This window comes from Anolis sagrei, chromosome 2 (assembly GCF_037176765.1).
Source record: "Anolis sagrei isolate rAnoSag1 chromosome 2, rAnoSag1.mat, whole genome shotgun sequence".
NCBI lineage: Eukaryota > Metazoa > Chordata > Lepidosauria > Squamata > Dactyloidae > Anolis > Anolis sagrei.
The window spans coordinates 169,152,395-169,174,619 of record NC_090022.1 but is presented as its reverse complement, the minus strand read 5'-3'; the positions used below and the strand labels follow the sequence as shown (position 1 = coordinate 169,174,619).

The window sequence follows — 22,225 nt, the reverse complement described above, 5'->3', positions numbered from 1 at the left end:
ATAAATTATCACAAGGTCTGTCAAGTGGCCCTGAACAAGCACTCCCTTGCCTAGGCTCCCTGCTGCTTGACCAGAGCATGTATAGAGAAATAAACTAGAGCTGATTTTGTTTGTGTTGTGTCAGGAGTGACTGCAAGTCGCTCCTGGTGTGAGAGAATTGGCCGTCTGCAAGGACGTTGCCCAGGGGACGCCTGGATGATTTGATGTTTTTTATCATCCTTGTGGGAGGCTTCTCTCATGTCCCCGCATGAGGAGCTGGAGCTGATAGAGGGAGCTCATCCACCTCTCCCCGGATTCGAACCTGCGACCTGTCGGTCTTCAGTCCTGCCGGCACAGGGGTTTAACCCACTGTGCCATTGGGGGCTGATTATCTTTTACAAGGTGTCAAAGCTCCAGATTTTTTCCAGTAAATGGAAACATTCTTGTAGTCATCCCTTATTGGCAAAATACGCCCCAACGTGTGGCTGTTTGTCTTTCAGGACAGAGAAGATCCCTAGCTCAAACTGGCTTGGGTTCTGAGCATTGGCTTTACCTACTAATAATTTGTGATTCCCCCCTTCCTACTCTTCACCGCTCACTATTTCTTTTTTTTTTTCCTTTCTGCAGCAGAAGACCCCCAGCAGCTCCGAACCGGCCCACCATTATCAGACCAGCTGAGCCCTCCTTATTAGATTAACCATGACCACTACCCTGAGCAGGGATGATTGCTTGTTAACTATCTTGTGGACAAAACTCATGCCTAATCTCATGTAAAACTGCTCTTTGCAACTGATCAGCTGTAGCCAAGGCCCATTTCCCCATCTCCTCTTCCTCCTCTTCCTCTTCCTCTTCCCCCTCCTCCCCCTGCTACCATAGCCGACCACGGCAGAAGTCACAATGGGATGGGTGCTGTGGGACAGTGACCTGTAAATAGCTCTGAGAGGCCAAGCATTCCTTGTAGTAGTTCCCTCTCTTTGTCCTGGGTCTTGGCTTGGGAGCGATTTGGGGATCAGATCCTTCTCTAGACAGAAGGGGAGCTTGTTTCCTCATCCTCCTTGCAGTGACCACACCAGACCCGTTCCACATGGGAACGTGGAGGATTCTGTTTTGTGGAGTTGTTTTGCACTTTGTTGAAAATATGAAATGAAACCCTGAATTGAGTGATTGCCAAGGGATTACCTGGGAATGTGTACGAGTGGAAAGTTTGTGTTTCCACCTGTAGTTCTGCATTCAGCACATTGAATCTCCTTTTGCCATTCATGTTCATAGAACTTGTCCACTTCCTTTGCCCCACCCATCCTGCAATGGGTTTCTTTGTACTATAAGATATATATATATATATATTAAAAAAATCTCCCCCTTAGATTGCCTTAACTCCCCTCCCCCCCCTTTAAATTTCAGCGCAGAATTTATCACTCGATTTCCGTTATATATATTAGAAGGAGAGGGGAAAAATGATCAGACTACAGAGAGCACATTGCTCATAAACCCAATTCACTGAACTGGAGTCAGACTGTATCAAGCAAAATAAATGGAACAAGGAAGACATTGGGTTGCTTTTGGGTCTCAGGTTTAATGCTCACGCCAGGTTATCCTCTCTGCTGCCAGTGCTTGTGCTTAAAACAGAAGCAATGGCATTGAACTCAACGTTCCAATTTTGGCATGGATAAAAAATGATTGGCGGGGCTTCCTGTTTATGCGAGAGAAACATCCCGATAACCAATTGCAGGAACGTCAATCATTTATTGGGTAATGCCAGCACGCCCTGATTCGCTACAACTAATTGTTAGGTTCCCAACCCCATGTGGAGAAGTGGTGCAGGTTGTCAGGGGTTTTATCAGATTATGATCCTCTTCAGCCTGATTTCTTTCTGTGGAAACCCCCCCCCCCCCCAAATTCTATCCAGAAGAGTGACTTTGTCCCATACAGTTAATTCATTTTTTAGATCCTTGGCAGTGCAGCTTGTCTCTGTCTTTAGGGCAAGGAAGGTTTTTCATGGCAAACTATGTTCAGAAACACATTGTGGGACTGTAGTGCTGGAAGGACCACTGCCTAATATAAGCTCCGCTTCTCTGAGAAGAGATCTCAGCAATGGCTGTCCTATCTGTGGAGCCATTCCTTTCCCCAATGGTTCATGAAGCAACACTGGAACCTTCTCAGCAGGATTAGTAAAGCACTCTGCCCTCCCTGGGCTGCGGTTGTATATATTTTTTTTCATAAAGTCAGACTGTATTAATACTTGTATAAACTCTAGATTTTTTAAAAATGGCCCCCCATGCACAAGCCTATCAGGGATTCCTCAGCCCTTCCTGAGACAAGATGTAAGGAACAATAACACACACCATCTGCCTTAAATGTTTTCTTCCAGTGGCCTCTTCCCTTTCTACCTGAGCTGGAGCAGTAGTTGCTTGTTTCATGTCCTGGAGGATATGAACCTTCCACAAACAGTGCTACCTTTGTGCCTTTACTGCTTGAAATCTATACCGTCTGCCCTAATAACCAATGTTGCCTTCCTGCAAATGTCCCTCTGCCTCCAAAGTCACTAGCAAGAACTTTGACCCGTCTTCCAATGCATTTTGTGACCTCCTGCCACTTGTGCCCATCACTTCTCTGAAAGCTGGCATTTGCTTGGTAACATGGACTTCATTTGTTCCGATTTGCTTCCTCTTGATTCTTCCTGTTACCATGTGTGAAGGGGCTATGAGACTTTCTCTCACTCGTCTTAGATGAGAAAAGCTCCCAGAAGTTTGAGATAAGTGCCTCCATTATGTATCTTATTAATAAACTAAAATAAAGGGAAATTCTGCTGGTGGAAGGTCTCTGGCAGCTTGTGGTGTTGGTTTTTTTTGTATCTTGCTGGCATTCCACTGGATAATTTGTTTGAGAGAGGACAAGATGGAATGTGTCCAGAGGAGGGCGACTAAAATGATCAAGGGTCTGGAGAACAAGCCCTATGAGGAGCGGCTTAAGGAGCTGGGCATGTTTAGCCTGAAGAAGGCTGAGAGGAGATATGATAGCCATGTATAAATATGTGAGAGGAAGCCACAGGGAGGAGTGAGCAAGCTTGTTTTCTACTTCCATGGAGACTAGGACGCAATGGAACAATGGCTTCAAACTACAAGAGAGGAGATTCCATCTGAACATTAGGAAGAACTTCCTGACTGTGAGAGCCGTTCAGCAGTGGAACTCTCTGCCTCGGAGTGTGGTGGAGGCTCCTTCTTTGGAAGCTTTTAAACAGAGGCTGGATGGCCATTTGTCAGGGGTGATTTGAATGCAATTTTCCTGCTTCTTGGCAGGGGGTTGGACTGGATGGCCCATGAGGTCTCTTCCAACTCTTTGATTCTATGATTCTATTACATTTACTGTGTCCCTTCAATAATGACATCTGTCACAGGTAAAGCAGGTTGAGTATCCCTTATCCAAAATGCTTAGAACAAGAATTGTTTGGGATTTTTAGCTTTTTAGATATTGGAATACCTGTATTTGCATATGTATACATAATTAGATATCTTGGAGATGGGACCCAATTCTAAACACACAATGTATTTATCTATATAAATAGAAATGTAATGTTCGTTTGTGGGATTAACACAACTCAAAAACCACTGGACAAATTGACACCAAATTTGGACGTAAGACACCTAACAACCCAATGTATGTCCTTCACTCAAAAAATTTGATTTTGTCAATTGGGAGTTGTAGTTGCTGGGATTTATAGTTCACTTACAATCAAAGAGCATTCTGAACCCACCAACGATGGAATTGAACCAAACTTGGCACATAGTTCTCCCATGACCAACAGAAAATACTGGAAGGATTTGGTGGGCATTGACCTTGAGTTTTGGAGTTGTAGTTCACCTACATCCAGAGAGCACGGTGCACTCAGTGATGGATCTGGACCAAACTTGGCACAAATATTCAATATGCCCAAATATGAACACTGGTGGTTTGGGGAAAATAGACCTTGACATTTGGGAATTGCAGTTGCTGGGATTTATAGTTTACCTACAATCACAGAGCATTCTGAACCCCACCAATGATAGAATTGGGCCAAACCTCCCACACAGAACCCCCATGTGGGCCACAGCAACGCGTGGCAAGGGAAGGCTAGAAAAAAGTTAAATACCACTGTGTATGTCTGTATATGTTTGTATGTCAAAAATTGGCATTGAATGTTTGCCATATATGTGTACACTGTAATCTGCCCTGAGTCCCCTGCAGGGTGAGAAGGGCAGAATATAAAAGCTGTAAATAAATAAATAAACTATTACAGCTTTTGCTGAGGACAAGTGATATTAAATTGATGGAGTGGCATATAATACATTTAACGCCACTCGCATAATCATCACTTTTATGGACCCCATGATCCCAAAGAATTGATATGAAGCCATATCTCCTAAGCTTAAACATTAGAACCATCAGTACGTTCCAAGATCTTTTAGTCCGCCCCCTGTTGACAAAGAACCTCAACAACACTCTTAACAACATCAGCAGAACATTAAAGTAGCAATTTGATGCCATAACAAATATCAAAATACAGTTAAAACAATTATAAAAACAATTCAACATTTAAAATGGAATATAAAAAGCAAATATATCTGCAAAAAACAAGATCTTCAGTGTCTCCTTACTAAAATCATTGTCCAGTTGCATTGTCAGTCATTCCATATATTAGTTTACACCTAATTATGCTCTAGTAGAAAAAGCTTGCTCGAAGAGCCAGGTCTTAAACATTTTGCAGAATGTTAGAAAGAAGACCAAGGGCATGATGGATGGATGGTATCCTTGATTGGATTGACCTTGAGGAAGCTGGGGGTGGTGACGGACCGACAGAGAGCTCTGGTGTGGACTGGTCCGTGAAGTCACGAAGAGTCGGAAACGACTGAACGAATGAACAACAGAAGGGAGGGAGCTGATCTTATATCCCTGGGGAGAGCGTTCTATAGCTGAGGGGCCACCACTGAGAAGGTCCTGTCTCTCGTCCCCGCCAAACGCATCTGTGAGGAAGGCGGGATCAAGACCAGGGCCTTCCCAGACGATCTTTAAGGTCCTAGATCAGGGGTCCTCAAACTACGCCCCACGGGCCACTTCCGGCCCGCCAAGGGCACTTATCCAGCCCGCGGAGGAGGAGCAACCCTCACACACAGTGCCCCTCCCTTGGCTGGCTCATGCTATCCATTAGGCCCGATGGGCAGCATGAGCCAGCCAAGGGCAGCTGTTGCGCGCAGCCTACTTGCCCGTAAAGCACCTCGCTAGGCAGGTGCCTCGATGGGCAGCGTGAGCCAGCCAAGGGAGGCTGCCCCAGCGCTCTATGCAGTCATGTAGACCTTGGAGGTGTGTACGGACAACGCTGGCTCTTGGACTTAGAAATGCAGATGAGCACCACACCCCAGAGTCAGACACTCATGTCAGAGGAAAACCTCATGTCAGAGGTTTCTCTGACATGAGGTTTTCCTCATGTCAGAGGAAAACCTTTAACTAGAAAAATTGTGGAAGATCCAGGGTGGGAGAAAGAACTCTTGTCTGTTGGAGGTAGGTATGAATGTTTCAATTGGCCACATTGATTACCATTTCATAGCCTGACAGTTTTTATTTATTTATTTATTATTTAAACATATGCCGCCACTCCCCTGGGGCTCGGAGCGGCTTACAAGAATAGTTAAAATCTAACAAAGTTTAAAAGCAATTTAAAACAATTTAAAAACAACAGTATCAAACATTAAAAGCCTGTCGAAACAGGTATGTCTTACATGCCCTGCGGAAAGCTGGTAAGTCCCGCAGGGCACGAACTTCAGGTGGCAGAGCATTCCAGACTGATGGCGCCACTGCTGTGAAGGCTCTGCGTCTGGTTGCCGTTGGACGCAAGGTCTTGACACTGGGGACTTCCAATAGATCTTGGTCCTCAGAACGGAGGGATCTCTGGGGTTGGTAGGGGGTGAGACGATCCCTCAGATACATTGGCCCCAGACCATGCAAGGCCTTAAAGGTGAGTACCATCACTTTGAAAGTGATCTGGTGCTCAATTGGTAACCAATGCAGCTGTAGTAAGATTGGTGGTATGTGGCATCTCATCGGAATTCCTGCAAGAAGCTGAGCAGCTGGGTTTTGTACCAACTTGAGCTTCCGAATCACCGACAGAGGGAGGCCAATGTAGAGGGCGTTGCAGTAGTCCAGTCTTGAGATGACCATGGCCTGGATCACCGTAGCTAGGTTGTCCCTGGACAGTTTTTAGGGAGAATCCTTTGTTGAGAGGTGATTAGCTGGCCCTGATTTTTTCTTGTCTGGAGTTCCCCTGTGTTTGAGTGTTGTTCTTTATTTACAGTTATAATTTTAGAGGTTTTTTAATACTGGTAGCCAGATTTTGTTCAGACTAGAAATAGGAAGATTTCCCATTCTGTGCTCCTGGAATTACTGCCTAAAGAGAGCTAGAAAGAACCCCCTCTAAGGGCCCTTCCACACAGCAATATAAGATATGTGCAATGTGCATAGGAATGTTTTATTGATTTTTTTTTAAAAAAAACTATAGTCCGGCCCTCCAACAGTCTGAGGGACAGTGAACTGGCCCCCGGTTTAAAAAGTTGGAGGACCCCTGTCCTAGATGGTTCATAAGGAGAGATACGTTCAGATAGGTAAGCCAGACTAGAAGCGCTTAGGGCTTTATAGGCTAAAGCCAGCACTTTGAATTATGCCCGGTAGCAGACTGGCAGCCAGTGGAGCTGGCACAGCAGAGGTTTCCCACCCTAGTACACTAGGCGGATGAATTCTTACTGAAGGGAACGCCATGCCACCCACACTCTGTAACAGATTTAGGACAGCAGATACTCTAATTCAAAGACAATTTATTGAACAAACATAGACTTACACACATTCTTAGATCCACTCATAAGGGTCAGTGTTGGCAGTCTCTGCCATTAATACTACACCAGCCATATTTCAACACTGCATTGTCCGGCCACCGGCTGACCTGGGATGAGGTTACAGAGAGTTTGATCAGCTGAAGGCACAGTACCATGAACAGCCAGCTTAGGCTCACATATTGCTATAGACAAGTAAACCTCATACTATGTCTACATAGGAAAAAGTGAAATGCAACAGCACATTAAAAATAGCTGTTGGGACAAGACACCTGCTACTCCTGCTCAGTCAATTCATTGCCAACGAGAGGGAAAAAATCAAGGCTGAAGCAATAGGAAATCTATCCTGTGAAGGGAGAGTGGTGATGTTATGTCAAATGCAAAGGAGTGCTCAATTTTTTCCTTTGCTCACACACCTCTCCACCTTTCTCCCAAATACACTTCTAGCTTGCCTTATTTCTTGAATTGGGGCCAGCTACAGGAGGAGCGCAGTAGGAGTGATAGGGATTGAATCCCCACCCTCTATTTTCAACACAAATTTCTTCTGGTTATATATAAAGGGATCGGCTACCATCATATATATTCACCAACTGAAATATTCCCGGGCCTTTCTACACTAGTTATAGCACGATGGCTGCACTTCCATGGCCCTGGTTTTGTGCAATGGGACTCTGGGAATGTCAGCTGAAGGAAAAGAGCTCTTCCTCAGGTGCCTCCGACTAAACCAGTGGTTCTCAAGCTGGGGTCCCCAGATGTTTTTAGCCTTCAACTCCCAGAAATCCTAACAGCTGGTAAACTGGCTGGGATTTCTGGGAGTTGTAGGCCAAAAACATCTGGGGACCCCAGATTGAGAACCACTGGACTAAACCATAATCTCCAGGATCCCATAGGAAGCAGCCATTGCAGTTAAAGGTGAATCATACTGTCTGTACAGATAGTATGTAATGTAAAAGGGATCGCTTATCCTAGGGTCCATAAAATAATTCAAAGCACCATAGTCTTAACTCAAGGGGGGAAAAAAGATGGAACCAACTAGACTGTATCCGTGACTCATAAACAATGAGCATCAGCCCAAAGACAGGCTATTTGCTACTGAATTCCAACACTTACAGGCCCCCAAAGAAGTCATCTTGAAAGGCAAGGGAGGCTTCCCTGTCAGGGGAGCAAATGTTTCACATTCAGTGTGCCTTCCGAATAGAATTAGGAATTCTAGACTGGAAAGGGGAAGGTGGATAACTCAAAGGAGTACCCCTTTGCACTTTATCTTTATTATGAGGGGTATTTTTAAGTAAGGTCCGTTTTGTTGTAGACACTAGTAGTTCGCACGCATACCCCAACGTGCACGTGCGTCGTGTACCGGCATGCCTTGGGAACAACTGTGCTCAGTTTCCGCTCTGTAGCTAACCTGTACGGTTCTGTTCTGTGCTTTAAAAATGTTTAAGACTATCAACTCACCCGCTGATGAATTTCTGCAGCAGGCAGGTTCCTTGCTGACAAAAACCGTATCACTGAGCGAACCTCACATGCGGCGGGTGAGTTGATAGTCTTAAACATTTTTAAAGCACAGAACAGAACCGTACAGGTTAGCTACAGAGTGGAAACTGAGCACAGTTGTTCCCAAGGCATGACGGTACACGACGCACGTGCTCATTGCGGTATGCGCGCGAACTACTAGTGTCTACAACAAAACGGACCTTACTTTAAAAATACCCCTCGTACATTGGTGGAATCAAAGCTTCTTTCCACAATCCCTTCAGCAATTGCACATATTCCTCGTGTTTTCATGCCAAGATAACCATGGCGAGCAAAGATGATCAAACTTACCCTGGGAGATTTATTAACATTTTGAAATATTGTGGTACCTCTTTAAGGCAAGGAAAGTCAAAACAGAGAGGAAGCACGACAAACCTATTGAGTGCAGGAAGCAGTCATACCTACTTCCAGTCAATCTAGCACCTCTGGCTAAGGCACACATGGATCCGGTCAGCTGCAGAATATTCAAGATTAGGGCCCAGAGACAAGCTATAATCCTTTAGGATATTGTCCACTCTTCACTGTCAACAGAAGGAAAACTGAAGTGGAGGTGGCACTGAAGTTGGTGTCCTTATTAATGTCTGTTTCAACCCAACAGCTCCACCTCCCCAATCCCACTTGCCGGTTTTCAGTTTCCACATGCTGTTGCTTTGCCCTGCCATTGCACCAGATGTGGACATTTCATGCCCCCCACCCTAATTTCTTGAAACCCTAATTCCTGCAGGGAACAAGCTCAAATCGATCGCTAATTCTGGCAGTACTAAGCTTTGGCAATAAGGATGCTGGCCCTATTCCTGGACCCAACAGGCATAAAGGGGGGTGGGGAGTCTGTTGTTTCTTTTTATGCTACGTCCAGAACCTCCTCTTGTCTTCGAAGAGGCTTTTCAACAAATACACCTGGAGAAAGGACACCAGCAGCAGCACAGTGAGGTTGACAGCAGACCAGAAGTTGACCCGGCTCAGGTTGTGCTCCTGCAAATTGCGATCTCGTGCTTCAAAGGCACGAAGCAGTGCCTGCATCTGGATACTTCGCTCGAGGCGGCTCTTCATCGTTTCAATAGATTCCTATAGTGGTAAGAAAACAATAGCAGTGGAGGTTATTGGTGTCACTGTGGGGAGTCATGGACTCATGCTGAGGAATCAAGGGCTTCTAGGAAAGAGAGAGAGAGAGAGAGAGAGAGAGAGAGAGAGACTATTTTATTCTTTTCTAGCTCTAAACAGAAGAGGTGCCTGGCAGCAACTATTGTTTATTATATTAATTCAACTAGCCATCTCCTGCCACGTGTTGTGGTGGTCCTGTGTGTGTGTGTATAAAAACCTTTATTTATACCCCGCTAACATCTCCCGAAGGACTCGGTGCGGCTTACAAGAGACTGAGGCTGAGGCCAAATACAACAGTAAAACAATAGCATAACAAATACAACAATAAATCAACTCATAAAACAAAGCAATAAACATTAAACAATAGGAATAAACATTAAACAATAGGAATAAACATTAAACAATAATACCATGATGCAGTTAAAATCTAAGGCCGGGCCAAATGTAATGATTAAAATTTTAAAAAATGCTGGACATGATCAAGTGAAATGGATAGATTTTTGGAGATAGGTGTGGTATGCAATTAATCTTAAATCTCTAGTAAAGTGCATTTGGGACATGATGCTTGGAGTTTCCTATTCTGGGAAGGCACAGTGGAACAACCACGTCTTCCTAAAGACTGCCAACGTTGGGGCTTGTCTGATGTCCTTGGGGAGAGAGTTCCAGAGTCAGGGGGCCACCACAGAGAAGGCCCTGTCCCTTGTCCCCACCAATCGCGCCTGCGAGGGAGGCGGGAGCGCAAGCAGGGCCTCTTCGGATGATCGAAGAGATCGTGTGGGTTCGTACATAGAAATGCAGTCACGTGGTAGGCGGGTCCCAAACCGTTCAGGGCTTTGTAGGTAAGAACCTGCACCTTGAATTGGGACAGGAAGATGAACGGCAGCCAATGGAGCTCCTTAAACAGGGGGGTTGACCGCTCCCTGTAAGTCGCACCAGTTAGTATTATGGTTTTTCTTTTCTATCAGTAAAAATTTACAGCAAAAATCAATGGGATTATCCTATTTCAATATTTTATATTTTAAACTATCTTTTCACAAACTCAGTCTTACTATGACTCCCATTTTTGAAGAAAGGCATGATATACATCAAATGTGGTGGGCCTTTGTTACACTGGGATTTGTTACATAGGAATCCCAAAGGATACTCCACTATTTTTGGAGTACTAAAATAGTGACCCTTAGATAGAATGGCAAAATCTAACTTTTCTTTCTGATTTATTAAAATATTCCAACTTGTGGGTGGTTGAATCTATGGATACAGAATCTGTGGATAAGGCTGGATGACTATAAATAAGTCAACAGGAAATAGCTGTCAGCGCCTACTCTCTTCTAGGCATCTGATGCCTTACATCATGTGTTAAGGCCTGTGGCCTAAATATGACCATCCATGTCATTTTATGTTGCTGCACTACACTTCCTGAATTCTTTATTAGACATCATGGATTTAGATACAAGGCTTGTGGATACGATACCTCTTTGAAATGACCTCAGAGCCACAAGTGCTGTTGGGTTGTAATTTCCTCTATCCCCAGTCTTCCAGGCAGATGACCAAAAGTTGTGGCAGCTGTTAACATCTGCGCACCCAAATTGTGTAAAAACTACAGAAACTAAAAAAGCCAACCACTAATTAACAAAATTGTAGTTGGCCCTCTGCACTCATGGATTCTCCATTTATGGAGTCAATGGCCCATAGCCAGGATTCCGGGGGGGGGGGGGGGTGAGTTTGGTTCGGGGGGGGGCTCAGGATCTGCCCTAGCAAACCTTTTGTATCATTATCCCAATACCCCCATGCATATGGGATATATTGAGCATGGTGATCAGATCATGATATGAATAAACATAACAGTTTAAACAATGTACCAGTAAGGCCTTCTCGTGGACCACCCTGAGAATTTGGGGGGGGGGCTGAAACCCCTCAAGCCCCCCACCCCCACCTACGGGCCTGATGGAGTCAATGGCCCTTTGAAGACAACCATAAGGCCGACATGGCCTTTGATGAAGATGAGTGTGACTCCCCTACATTGTCTGGAGCGCAGCACAGACCTTGGGTCTTACTGGGGCCTTGAAGAGAGTAGGCGCTGACAGCTACTTATTTATTTATTTTATTTCAGGGCCTGCCCTTCTCAACCCCCTAGGGGGGGACTCAGGGTAGCTTACAACCGGCACAATTCGATGCCAACAATTCAACAGATAAAATACATAACAACAATAACCACAAGTTAAAACATTCAATTAATATAAAAACAACTAAAAGCCAATCTAGTAGCCAACGTTCATCGAGTTCTAAAATCCGTAAGTCCATTCAGCATTTCCATAGTCCTCTCCAAATTCTGGTCATCATTACCTTGACAGTTTGCCAGATTACCCAAAGGCCTGGTCCATTTCCATGTTTTCAGCTTCCTTCTGAAGGAGAGGAGGGATGTTGATGACCTAATTTCCCCAGGGAGTGAGTTCCACAGGCGAGGGGCCACCACTGAGGAGGCCCTGTCCCTCGTCCCTGCCAGCCTCACTTGTGATAGAGGTGGGGCCGAGAGCAGGGCCTCCCCAGAAGATCTTAAACTCCGAGGTGGGACATAGAAGGAGATACGTTCGGACAGGTATGCTGGGCCGGAGCCGTATAGGGTTTTGTAGGTCAAAACCAGCACTTTGAATTGTGCTCGGAACTGGATCGGCAGCCACGCTGGCATAGCAGAAAGGTGGTATGTTCCCTGTATGATGCTCCGGTGATTAATCTAGCTGCCGCCCATTGGACTAACTGAAGTTTCCGAACAATTTTCAAAGGCAACCCCATGTAGAGTGTGTTGCAGTAATCTATTCGGGATGTAACAAGAGCGTGGACCACTGTGGCCAAATCAGACTTCCCAAGGTACGGGCGCAAGTGGCGAACAAGTTTTAATTGTGCAAAAGCTCTCCTGGCCACCGCCGAAACCTGGGGTTCCAGGCTCAGCGATGAGTCCAGGATCACTCCCAAGCTGCGAACCTGCGTCTTCAGGGGGAGTGTAACCCCGTCTAACACCGGCTGTAACCCTATACCCTGTTCGGCCTTCCGACTGACCAGTAGGACCTCTGTCTTGTCTGGATTCAGTTTCAATTTGTTAGCTCTCTTCCAGTCCGACACAGCAGCCAAGCACCGGTTCAAGGTTTGGACAGCCTCCTTGGTGACAGGAGGAAAGGAGTGACAGATTTGGACATCATCTGCATAGAGATAACACCGCATTCCGAAACTCCGGATGATCTCCCCCAGCGGTTTCATGTAGATGTTGAACAACATTGGGGACAGAATTGAACCCTGTGGGACTCCACACAACAAAGGCTGTGGGGCCGAACAGGAGTCACCCAGTAACACCTACTGGGACCGTCCCTCAAGAAAGGACTGGAGCCACTGCAAAGCAGTACCCCCAAGTCCCATATCTGCGAGGCGTCCCAAAAGGATACTGTGGTTGACAGTATCGAAAGCCGCTGAGAGGTCCAGCAGAACTAACAGGGACACACTCCTCAGTTCTGCTTGGTAGAAGATCATCTACCAAGGTGACGAAGGCTGTCTCAGTTCCATGTCCCAGCCTAAAGCCAGACTGTGCCAGATCTAGATAATCAGTGTCCACCAGAAATCCCTGGAGTTGTGTTGCCACCACACGTTCCATGACTTTGCCCAAGTAGGGGAGATTGGAAACTGGCCGAAAGTTGTCTAATTGAGTGGGGTCTAATGATGGCTTTTTCAACAGCGGTTTTATAATACCTACACCTACAGACCTACTAAGAAAATCCAACAAATGCTACGTTCAGCAAAGGACAAGAGGGATCCTCTCACCTCTGCAGGAGTCTACCATGTACCATGCAGCTGTGGACAAGTCTACATAGGGACCACCAAACGCAGCGCCCAGACACGCATCAAGGAACATGAAAGGCACTGCAAACTACTCCAACCAGAGAAATCAGCCATAGCAGAGCACCTGATGAACCAACCTGGACACAGCATATTATTTGAGAACACAGAAATGCTGGACCACTCTCACAACCACCATGTCAGACTATACAGAGAAGCAATTGAAATACACAAACATGTGGACAATTTCAACAGAAAGGAGGAGACCATGAAAATGAACAAGATCTGGCTACCAGTATTAAAAAATTCTAAAATTGCAACAGTACAACAACAGAGAGGAAGCAGGCAGGGACATCTAATTACCTTTCAAGAAGAGTTTGCTCCAGGCACAGTCAGCCCATTGTATGCTAATCAAGGTGGTCAGTTGAAATATTCACAACTAGCCCAACTGACAAAAGTCCTTTGTCTCACCCTGGTCATTCCACAGATATATAAACCTCTTTTTCCCAGTTCCAACAAACCTCACCTCTGAGGATGCTTGCCATAGATGCAGGCGAAACGTCAGGAGAAATGCCTCTAGAACATGGCCATATAGCCCGAAAAAACCCACAAGAACTTAGTGGTTTTATAATAGCTTGTTTTAAGCTCGCTGGAAACTTTCCCTCCTGTAGGGAGGCATTTACCACCACCTTTACCCACTCTGCCAAACCCCCTCTGGCTTCTTTTATCGGGCAGGGGTCTAGATCGCATGTGGTAGGTCTCACTTCCTGTTGACTTATTTATAGTCATCCAGCCTTATCCACAGATCCTGTATCCATAGATTCAACCACCCACAAGTTGGAATCTTTTGTCAAGAAAATTAAATCAGGACTTAACAAATAGCTACTTGGCCACCAAACAAATATAACAAAAATGAAATCAAAACCGTTTCTATAACCTTCCTCTTGAGTGAAGTATTCAGTGTGGTTGTGACAGCTTTGCCTTGGCAAGTCCCTGGAAGCATCACTGATGGTGAGATGGGAGTTTGTTTCTCACCAAGCCCCGTTTCCACAACAAGCCACATTTTAAAAACTCCAATTCACAAGGACAGAAAGTGAGGTGAAATCTTCTGAACAGGGGCACAGACAGGGGTGTTAGCCCTTCCCTATGCTTTCAAAACAGATAGATAGATAGATAGATAGATAGACAGACAGACAGACAGACAGACAGACAGACAGACAGACAGACAAGAGCTGGAGTTACACTAAAAATGTACCTGTTCCAACTTAAGATACAAATTCAACTTAAGAACAAACCTACAGAACCTATCTTGTTCGTAACTTGGGGGCTTCCTGTATCTGGTTCTGTTCCCTATCTAAAGCCAATGCAGTCTCTCTTATTCCATGGGGAGTTTGTTGTGCTAATCTGCATGAATCACCTTCCCCTTGCCTCTTTGCCCACCTTAATATCTTCTATCTTAATGTCAAGCATTTCTTCTGGCTCAGCCACTTCTGCCCAATGATTCAAGTCTTCATCATCTTGGGGGCTGTCAAAGATGAGCTCAAAGAACACCAACTTCTCTGAGATGGTACTGAAGGAGTTGTCAAAGCACAGCTTGTAATCACCACTTTCTGTTGGTTCAACGCTGCAGAGAAGAAGACAGCATAACAAAAAGTGTGTATTTCCATCTCAATTAGAGAACACAAAGAGTACAAGACACACCGATTCCAACAATGTCAATTCTTTGAAACTCCCTTTTATGATCACATTTATTTGAGATCCTGATTCCGGCAAGTTTAGATCCATTTCTGTTCACCCCAACCAATATGGCCAATTCTAATGCATTACTTAACTCTACATTTATTAGCTACCTATGTTGTTGTAACCTACGGATGTGAGAGCTGGACCTTAGGGAAGGCTGAGCGAAGGAAGATCGATGCTTTTGAGCTGTGGTGTTGTTCTGAGAGTGCCTTGGACAGCGAGAAGATCCAACCAGTCCATCCTCCAGGAAATAAAGCCCGGCTGCTCACTGGAGGGAAGGATACTAGAGACAAAGTTGAAGTACTTTGGCCACATCATGAGGAGACAGCAAAGCCTGGAGAAGACAATTATGCTGGGGAAAGTGGAAGGCAAAAGGAAGAGGGGCCGACCAAGGGCAAGATGGATGGATGGCATCCTTGAAGTGACTGGACTGACCTTGAAGGAGCTGGGGGTGGTGACGGCCGACAGGGAGCTCTGGCGTGTACTGGTCCATGAGGTCACAAGGAGTCGGAGACGACTGAACGAATGAACAACATGTTGTTTTTCATTCGTTCAGTTGCTTTGACTCTTCGTGACCTCATGGACCAGCCCATGTCAGAGCTCCCTGTTGGCCATCACTACCCCCAGCTCCTTCAAGGCCAATCCAGTCACTTCAATGATACCATCCATCCATCTTGCCCTTGGTCAGCCCCTCTTCCTTTTTCCTTCCATTTTCCCCAGCATCTTTATCTTCTCCAAGCTTTCCTGTCTTCTCATGATGTGGCCAAAGTACTTCATCTTTACCTCTACTATCCTTCCCTACAGCAGTCGGGCTTTATTTCCTGGAGGATGGACTGGTTGAATCTTCTCACAGTCCAAGGCACTCTCAGGACTTTCCTCCAACACCACAGGTCAAAAGCATTTATCTTCCCTCACTCAGCCTTCCCTAAGTTCCAGCTCTCACATCCGTAGGGGACTATGGGGAATACCATTGCTTTAACTATGCAGATCTTCGTTGCCACTGTGATGTCTCTACTCTTCACTATTTTTTCAAGATTGGTCATTGCTCTCCTCCCAAGAAGTAAGTGTCTTCTGATTTCCTGGCTCCAGTCTGCGTCTGCAGTAATCTTTGCACCTAGAAATACAAAGTCTGTCACGGCCTCCACGTTTTCTCCCTCTATTTCCCAGTTATCAATCATTCTTGTTGCCATAATCTTGGTTTTTTTTATGTTTAGCTGCAACCCAGCTTCTTCTTCTTTCACCTTGATTAGAAGGCTCCTCAGCTCCTCCTTGCTTTCAGCCATTAAAGTGGTATCATCTGCATATCTAAGGTTGTTAATGTTTCTTCCAGCAATTTTTACCCCAGCCTTGCATTCGTCAAGCCCCTTATAGCTACCTATAAGAACATTAAAATGTAAGAACTCTACTGTATCAGATCCAATTCTCATCCAAGACAGTATTTCATTCTCAGAGTGGCCAAGCCCTCTGTTTAAAAAGTTTGAGGACCCCTGGTTTAGACCTTTAAAGCCCTGCATGGTTTGTGTCCAGTTTACCTATAGGATCACCTCTCCGGCACAATCCACAAGGTTTCGGAATTTAAAACGCAATTGAAAACCCATCTATTCTGGCAGCCCAATCCAATCAACTTTCAATCATAAGTTTTGATATGCATTCTGTTGCTAATGTATGTCAATTTTGTATCTGTGTTGTTTTCAAAAATATTTCTATTTTTTAACCTATGCCATGTATCGCATATATTTTATGTTCGTAGATTTTTGACTTTGTTGTGCCCTGTCTCGAGCCATTAAGAGGGGAGGGGGTCATAAATAAAATGTATTATTATTGTTGTAGTTGTAAGTGCGACTATTTGCCTGAAATGGCTTGCAGACCTGGGGACACAAGCCGGGGGGGGGGGGGGAGGGAGAGACGGACTCACGTGTGCACCCCGTCCGATGTCCGATACTCATCGATCAGCAAGGCCCCAGAAGGGCTTTCCAAGGAGAAATCCACATCCAGACCGGCTCCACCAATAACCTAGAGGACACAAAAACCATTGATGGAAACAAAAATCGTTCAGCAGTGGAACTCTCTGCACCGGAGTGTGGTGGAGGCTCCTTCTTTGGAAGCTTTTAAACAGAGGCTGGATGGCCATCTGTCAGGGGTGCTTTGAATGCAATATTCCTGCTTCTTGGCAGGGGGTTGGACTGGATGGCCCATGAGGTCTCTTCCAGCTCTTTGATTCTATGATCCAGGAAAGTCGTGCTCCCCCTCTATTCCGCCTTGGTTAGACCACACCTGGAATATTGTGTCCAATTCTGGGCACCACAATTGAAGAAAGATATTGAAATGCTGGAATGTGTGACTAAAATGATCAAGAGTCTGGAGAACAAGCCCTATGAGGAGCGGCTTAAAGAGCTGGGTATGTTTAGCCTGCAGAAGAGAAGGCTGAGAGAGACATGATAGCCATGTATAAATAAGTGAGAGGAAGTCATAGGGAGGAGGGAGAAGGCTTGTTTTCTGCTTCCCTGGAGACTAGGATGCAATGGAACAATGTATTGTTGAAGGCTTTCATGACCAGAATCACTGGGTTGTTGTAGGTTTTTTCAGGCTATATGGCCATGGTCTAGAGGCATTCTCTCCTGACGTTTCGCCTGCATCTATGGCAAGCATCCTCAGAGGTAGTGAGGTCTGTTGGAACTAGGAAAAAGGGACTATATATCTGTGGAATGACCAGGGTGGGGCAAAGAACTCTTGTCTACTGGAGCTAGGTGTGAATGTTTCAACCACCTTGATTAGCATTTGATGGCCTGACAATGCCTAAGTTTGCTACCTACCTCTGAGGATGCTTGCCATAGATGCAGGCGAAACGTCAGGAGAGAATGCCTCTAGAACATGGCCATATAGCCCGAAAAAAACCTACAACAACCCAATGGAACAATGGCTTCAAACTGCAAGAAAGGAGATTCCATCTGAACATGAGGAAGAACTTCCTGACTGTGAGAGCTGTTCAGCAGTGGAACTCTCTGCGCCGGAGTGTGGTGGAGGCACCTTCTTTGGAGGTTTTTAAACAGAGGCTGGATGGCCGTCTGTCGGGGGTGCTTTGAAGGCAATATTCCTGCTTCTTGGCAGGGGGTTGGACTGGATGGCCCATGAGGTCTCTTCCAACTCTTTGAATCTATGATTCTAAGGGAAGAGAAGAGGAAAGGAAAAGCAAAGTCATGGAAGAGAAAGAACGAAGGAAGGAAGGAAGGAAGGAAGGAAGGAAGGAAGGAAGGGCAAAAGAAAAGGTAAAGGAAGGGAAGGGAAGAAGGCAGGCAGGGAGCAGAAGAGAAAGGAAAAGCAAAGCATGGGAAGAGAAGAAAAAGAAAGAGAGAGAAAGAAAGAAAGAAAGAGAAAGAAAGAGGGAGATGGAGAGAAAGAGAGAGAAGGAGAGAGAGAGAAAGAAAGAGAGAGAGAAGGAAAGACAGAGAGAAAGAGAGAGGAGAGAGAGAGAGAAAGAGAAAGGGAGAGAGAAGGAATGAGAGAGAGAGAAGAGAGAGAGAAAGAAGAAGAGAGAGAAGAAAGAAAGAGAAAGAGAGAGAGAAGGAAAGAGAGAGAAAGAGAGGGAAAGAAAGAAAGAAAGAGAGAGGGAGAGTGAGAAGGAAAGAGAAAGAGAGAGAGAGGGAGAAAGAAAGAGAGAGACAGAGAGAGAAGGAAAGAGAGAAAGAGAGGGAAAGAAAATGAGAAAGAGAGAAGGAAAGAGAGAGAGAAGGGAAGAGAGAGAAGGAAAGAGAGAGAGAAGAGAGAGAGAGAAAGAAGAGAGAGAGAGGAGAGAGAGAAAGAAAAAGAGAGAGTGAAGGAAAGAGAGAGAGAGAGAAAGAAAGAGAGCGAGAGAGGGAGAAAGAAAGAGAGAGAGAAGGAAAGAGAGAGAAAGAGAGGGAAAGAAAGAAAGTAAGAAAGAGAGAGGGAGAGTGAGAAGGAAAGAGAAAGAGAGAGAGAGAGAAGGAAAGAGAAAGAGAGAGGAAAGAGAAGGAGAGCGAGAGAGAAAGAGAGAGGGAGAAAGAAAGAGAAAGAGAGAGAGAGAGAAGGAAAGAGAGAAAGAGAGGGAAAGAAAATGAGAAAGAGAGAGAGAGAAAGGAAGAGAAGGAAAGAAAGAAAGAAAGAGAGAGAGAGAAGGAGAGAGAGAGAAAAGAGAGAGAAAGAGAAGGAGAGAGTGAAAGAAAGAGCGAGAGAAAGAGAGAGAAGGAAAGAAGGGGGGAGAGAGAAAGAGAAAGAGAGAGAGAGAAGGAAAGAAGGGGAGAGAGAGAAAGAGAGAGGGAAGGAAGGAAAGAAGGAGTGAAGGCGACCCTAACGCGCTCCGAGAGAGCAGCACATGCGAGCCTTGTCATTTCAGACCAGAGGTCCCTCCCTATGTGGCCAGGGCACTAGGGAGAATGGCTTTGGTTTTGGTATCCACGATTGGGAGGGGGGGGGGGAGAGAGAGAGCCAACCCCAGCGGATACGGAGAGCGGAGGCGGCGGCGGCCTTTGGCCTCCCTCCCTCCCTCCCGCCTGCTTTTCCTTTCCTTCCTTCACCTGGTACTCGACCTCCATGGAGCCGTTGCCCGGCGCGGCCTGGTAGAAGCACTCGCGGCGCCCGGCCGGCAGCAAGAAGGTGAACTCTGCGTCCTGAGGGAGGCCCGCCGCCGCCGCCGTTTCCCCAGCCGGGCTCCCCAAGAGGAGGGCCAAAGGGAGCATCAGCCAGGCCGCCGCCGCCGCCATCCTGTAGGCCCTGCCTTCCCCGGAAAAGGGGAGGCCCGCCCCGCCGCCCTCTGAGGCGAGAGGAGGGCGCCTGGCTGGGGGAAGGAAGGCCCCGGCTGGAAGGAAGAAGGGCCTGCCTCCTGAGTGGCCCCTCCGCCCTGCCCGAGGGAGGCTTCAGGGAAGGAAGAACCTTCGTCCTGGAACAGGGTCTTTGAACCTTTTAAACAGAGGGCCAGGTCGCAGCCCCTCAAACTGTTGGAGGGCCGGATTATCATTTGAAAAAACACAACATGAATGAATTCATAGAATCATAGAATCAAAGAGTTGGAAGAGACCTCATGGGCCATCCAGTCCAACCCCCTGCCAAGAAGCAGGAATATTGCATTCAAATCACCCCTGACAAATGGCCATCCAGCCTCTGCTTAAAAGCTTCCAAAGAAGGAGCCTCCACCACACTCCGGGGCAGAGAGTTCCACTGCTGAACGGCTCTCACGGTCAGGAAGTTCTTCCTCATGTTCAAATAGAATCTCCTTTCTTGTAGTTTGAAGCCATTGTTTCGTGTCCTAGTCTCCAAGGAAGCAGAAAACAAGCTTGCTCCCTCCTCCCTGTGGCTTCCTCTCACGTATTTATACATGGCTATTATATCTCCTCTCAGCCTTCTCTTCTTCAAGCTAAACATGCCCAGTTCACTAAGCCGCTCCTCGTAGGGCTTGTTCTCCAGACCCTTGATCATTTTAGTCGCCCTCCTCTGGACACATTCCAGCTTGTCAATATCTCTCTTGAATTGTGGTGCCCAGAATTGGACACCGTATTCCAGATGTGGTCTAACCAAAGCGGAATAGAGGGGTAGCATTACTTCCTTAGATCTAGACACTATGCTCCTATTGATGCAGGCCAAAATCCTATGCACACTGCACATATCTTATTTGTAGTGCAAAAAAACCCCCACTTAAAAACAATACAACAATTGTCAAAGGCTTTCATAATTATTATTATTTATTCAACTTGTATACCGCCAGGCCCGTAGCGAGGGGGGGGGGGTTAGGGGTTCAACCCCCCTCCCCCGAAATGTTTCAGATTTTTTTTTAAAAAAACCTGGTTTACTCATGAATTTTAACTGGTTAACCCAATCCCCATGCTGCTAAGTCTATGAGATGCAAAAAATCAAGAGTCCCTCCAGAACTGCAAGCATTATCTCAAGCAAATATTAGCAATTTATTCACACTGTCATTACTTGCAGCAATAGCCCATGTAGTTGTTCTGGTACAGCTGTACCAGGAGCTCCAACTTTATTTGCTTTGTATTAAATGTTTGTTTGCAGTCCTAGGTTTCAGGGACTCTGCAGATAGGTGGCTTCTTTGGTTGCAGTCATAGGGCAAGTCACCTGTCCATCATTGTTAAGTTTTGGTCCCGCCCCTTGCTCAGGGCAATTGGGAAGGGAAGGGAGCCATTTTTAGTTAGTCTCAGCAAAGTAAGCTTATGTATAGGATGTGTGCAAGCTTCCCCTGTACAAAAGCTTCAACCCTTAAGACCTTCTGGGGGAGAAAGGTCTTAAGAGTCTCCAAAGAATTTCCAGGAAAACAGCCCTAAAGACCAAAGAACTCCAGATGGAGAACATCTACTGCCTTGCTGGTAGGTCCACTCAGCATTCCAGACGCAGTTCGACCCAGTAGCGGAGCCCACATCAGTAAGGGTTAGATTACAGTCAGCCAGGGAGAAGTTAAAACAGGGATTTTCCTTTAAATAAGAAGTTATTGAAGACAGATGCCTGTCCTTTGTGGGCAAGATTAGGAATTCACCAGTTGCCTAAAAGCTTGGAATCATTTGTTTAACTTTACTGAAGACAAGAGAAGTTTCTATTTGATTGTTCATTAATAAAAGACTTTGTTGTACTTCTCAAGCCATCTAAAGTCTGTTTGTGGTGGAAACCTCTGAGAACTTCTCCTTAGGCCCCCTGGCTTCCCGCTGGGCAAAGGTTGCACATCCTGTTCTAAAGACAATTACTTACAGGCCCAGCCCACGACTGAACAGTAGTGAAGCAACCAAGTTGGGGTGGGGTGGGGGGATGTTGAATGCTCTCATTAAGGAGGCCAGACTTGGTGGAGGTGGTTGACAAGGGCAGAGCTGCAGGCTATTGAAGGCTGCTCTGCCCCCTGCAGATGTGCTCTTTGCTTCAGCGTGAGCTAGGAGGCAGGTTTCAACCCCCCCCCCCCCCCCGTGAAATTTTCAACCCCCCCCCCCCCGAAAATTTCAACCCCTCCCGAAATTTTTTTCTGGCTACGGCCCTGTATACCGCTACTCCCAATTTGGCTCGGGGCGGTTTACAGAAACAGATTAAAAAACAGATTTAAAATGACCATAACAATAACAATAGTCAGCAAGAACAGGCATAGCCCTGGTTGTTCACCATCATAAGCTTGCCGGAAAAGAAAAGTTTTACAGACTTTCCAAAAAGCAAGTATGTCTCGGATGGTTCGAGTTTCAACCGGCAAGGCATTC

At 46.0% G+C, this 22,225-nt stretch overlaps 2 protein-coding genes across 6 annotated transcripts in view; one reads left to right on the top strand and one right to left on the bottom strand.

The window, feature by feature from the left end:
- DNM2 (dynamin 2) overlaps positions 1-2,798 on the top strand; it is a 91,644-nt gene extending 88,846 nt beyond the window's left edge. For 4 of the 5 annotated variants that reach the window (XM_060763481.2, XM_060763480.2, XM_060763479.2 and 1 more), the window contains one exon: positions 607-2,798. In XM_060763481.2, coding sequence (XP_060619464.2) covers positions 607-676 — 70 coding nt within the window. In that variant the 3' untranslated portion in view covers positions 677-2,798. The remainder of the gene's footprint in view (positions 1-606) is intronic. The other variant, XR_010909266.1, reaches the window with a different exon arrangement.
- A 4,003-nt stretch (positions 2,799-6,801) lies between these two features.
- On the bottom strand, positions 6,802-19,834 carry TMED1 (transmembrane p24 trafficking protein 1). Its single transcript, XM_060763470.2, has 4 exons — positions 19,562-19,834; positions 16,945-17,042; positions 14,730-14,913; positions 6,802-9,431 (listed from the first exon to the last, which is right to left on the bottom strand). The coding sequence occupies exons 1-4, from the start codon at positions 19,745-19,747 to the stop codon at positions 9,213-9,215; spliced, it is 687 nt and encodes a 228-aa protein (XP_060619453.2). The 5' UTR covers positions 19,748-19,834; the 3' UTR covers positions 6,802-9,212.
- Between the last annotated feature and the right edge of the window lie 2,391 nt (positions 19,835-22,225).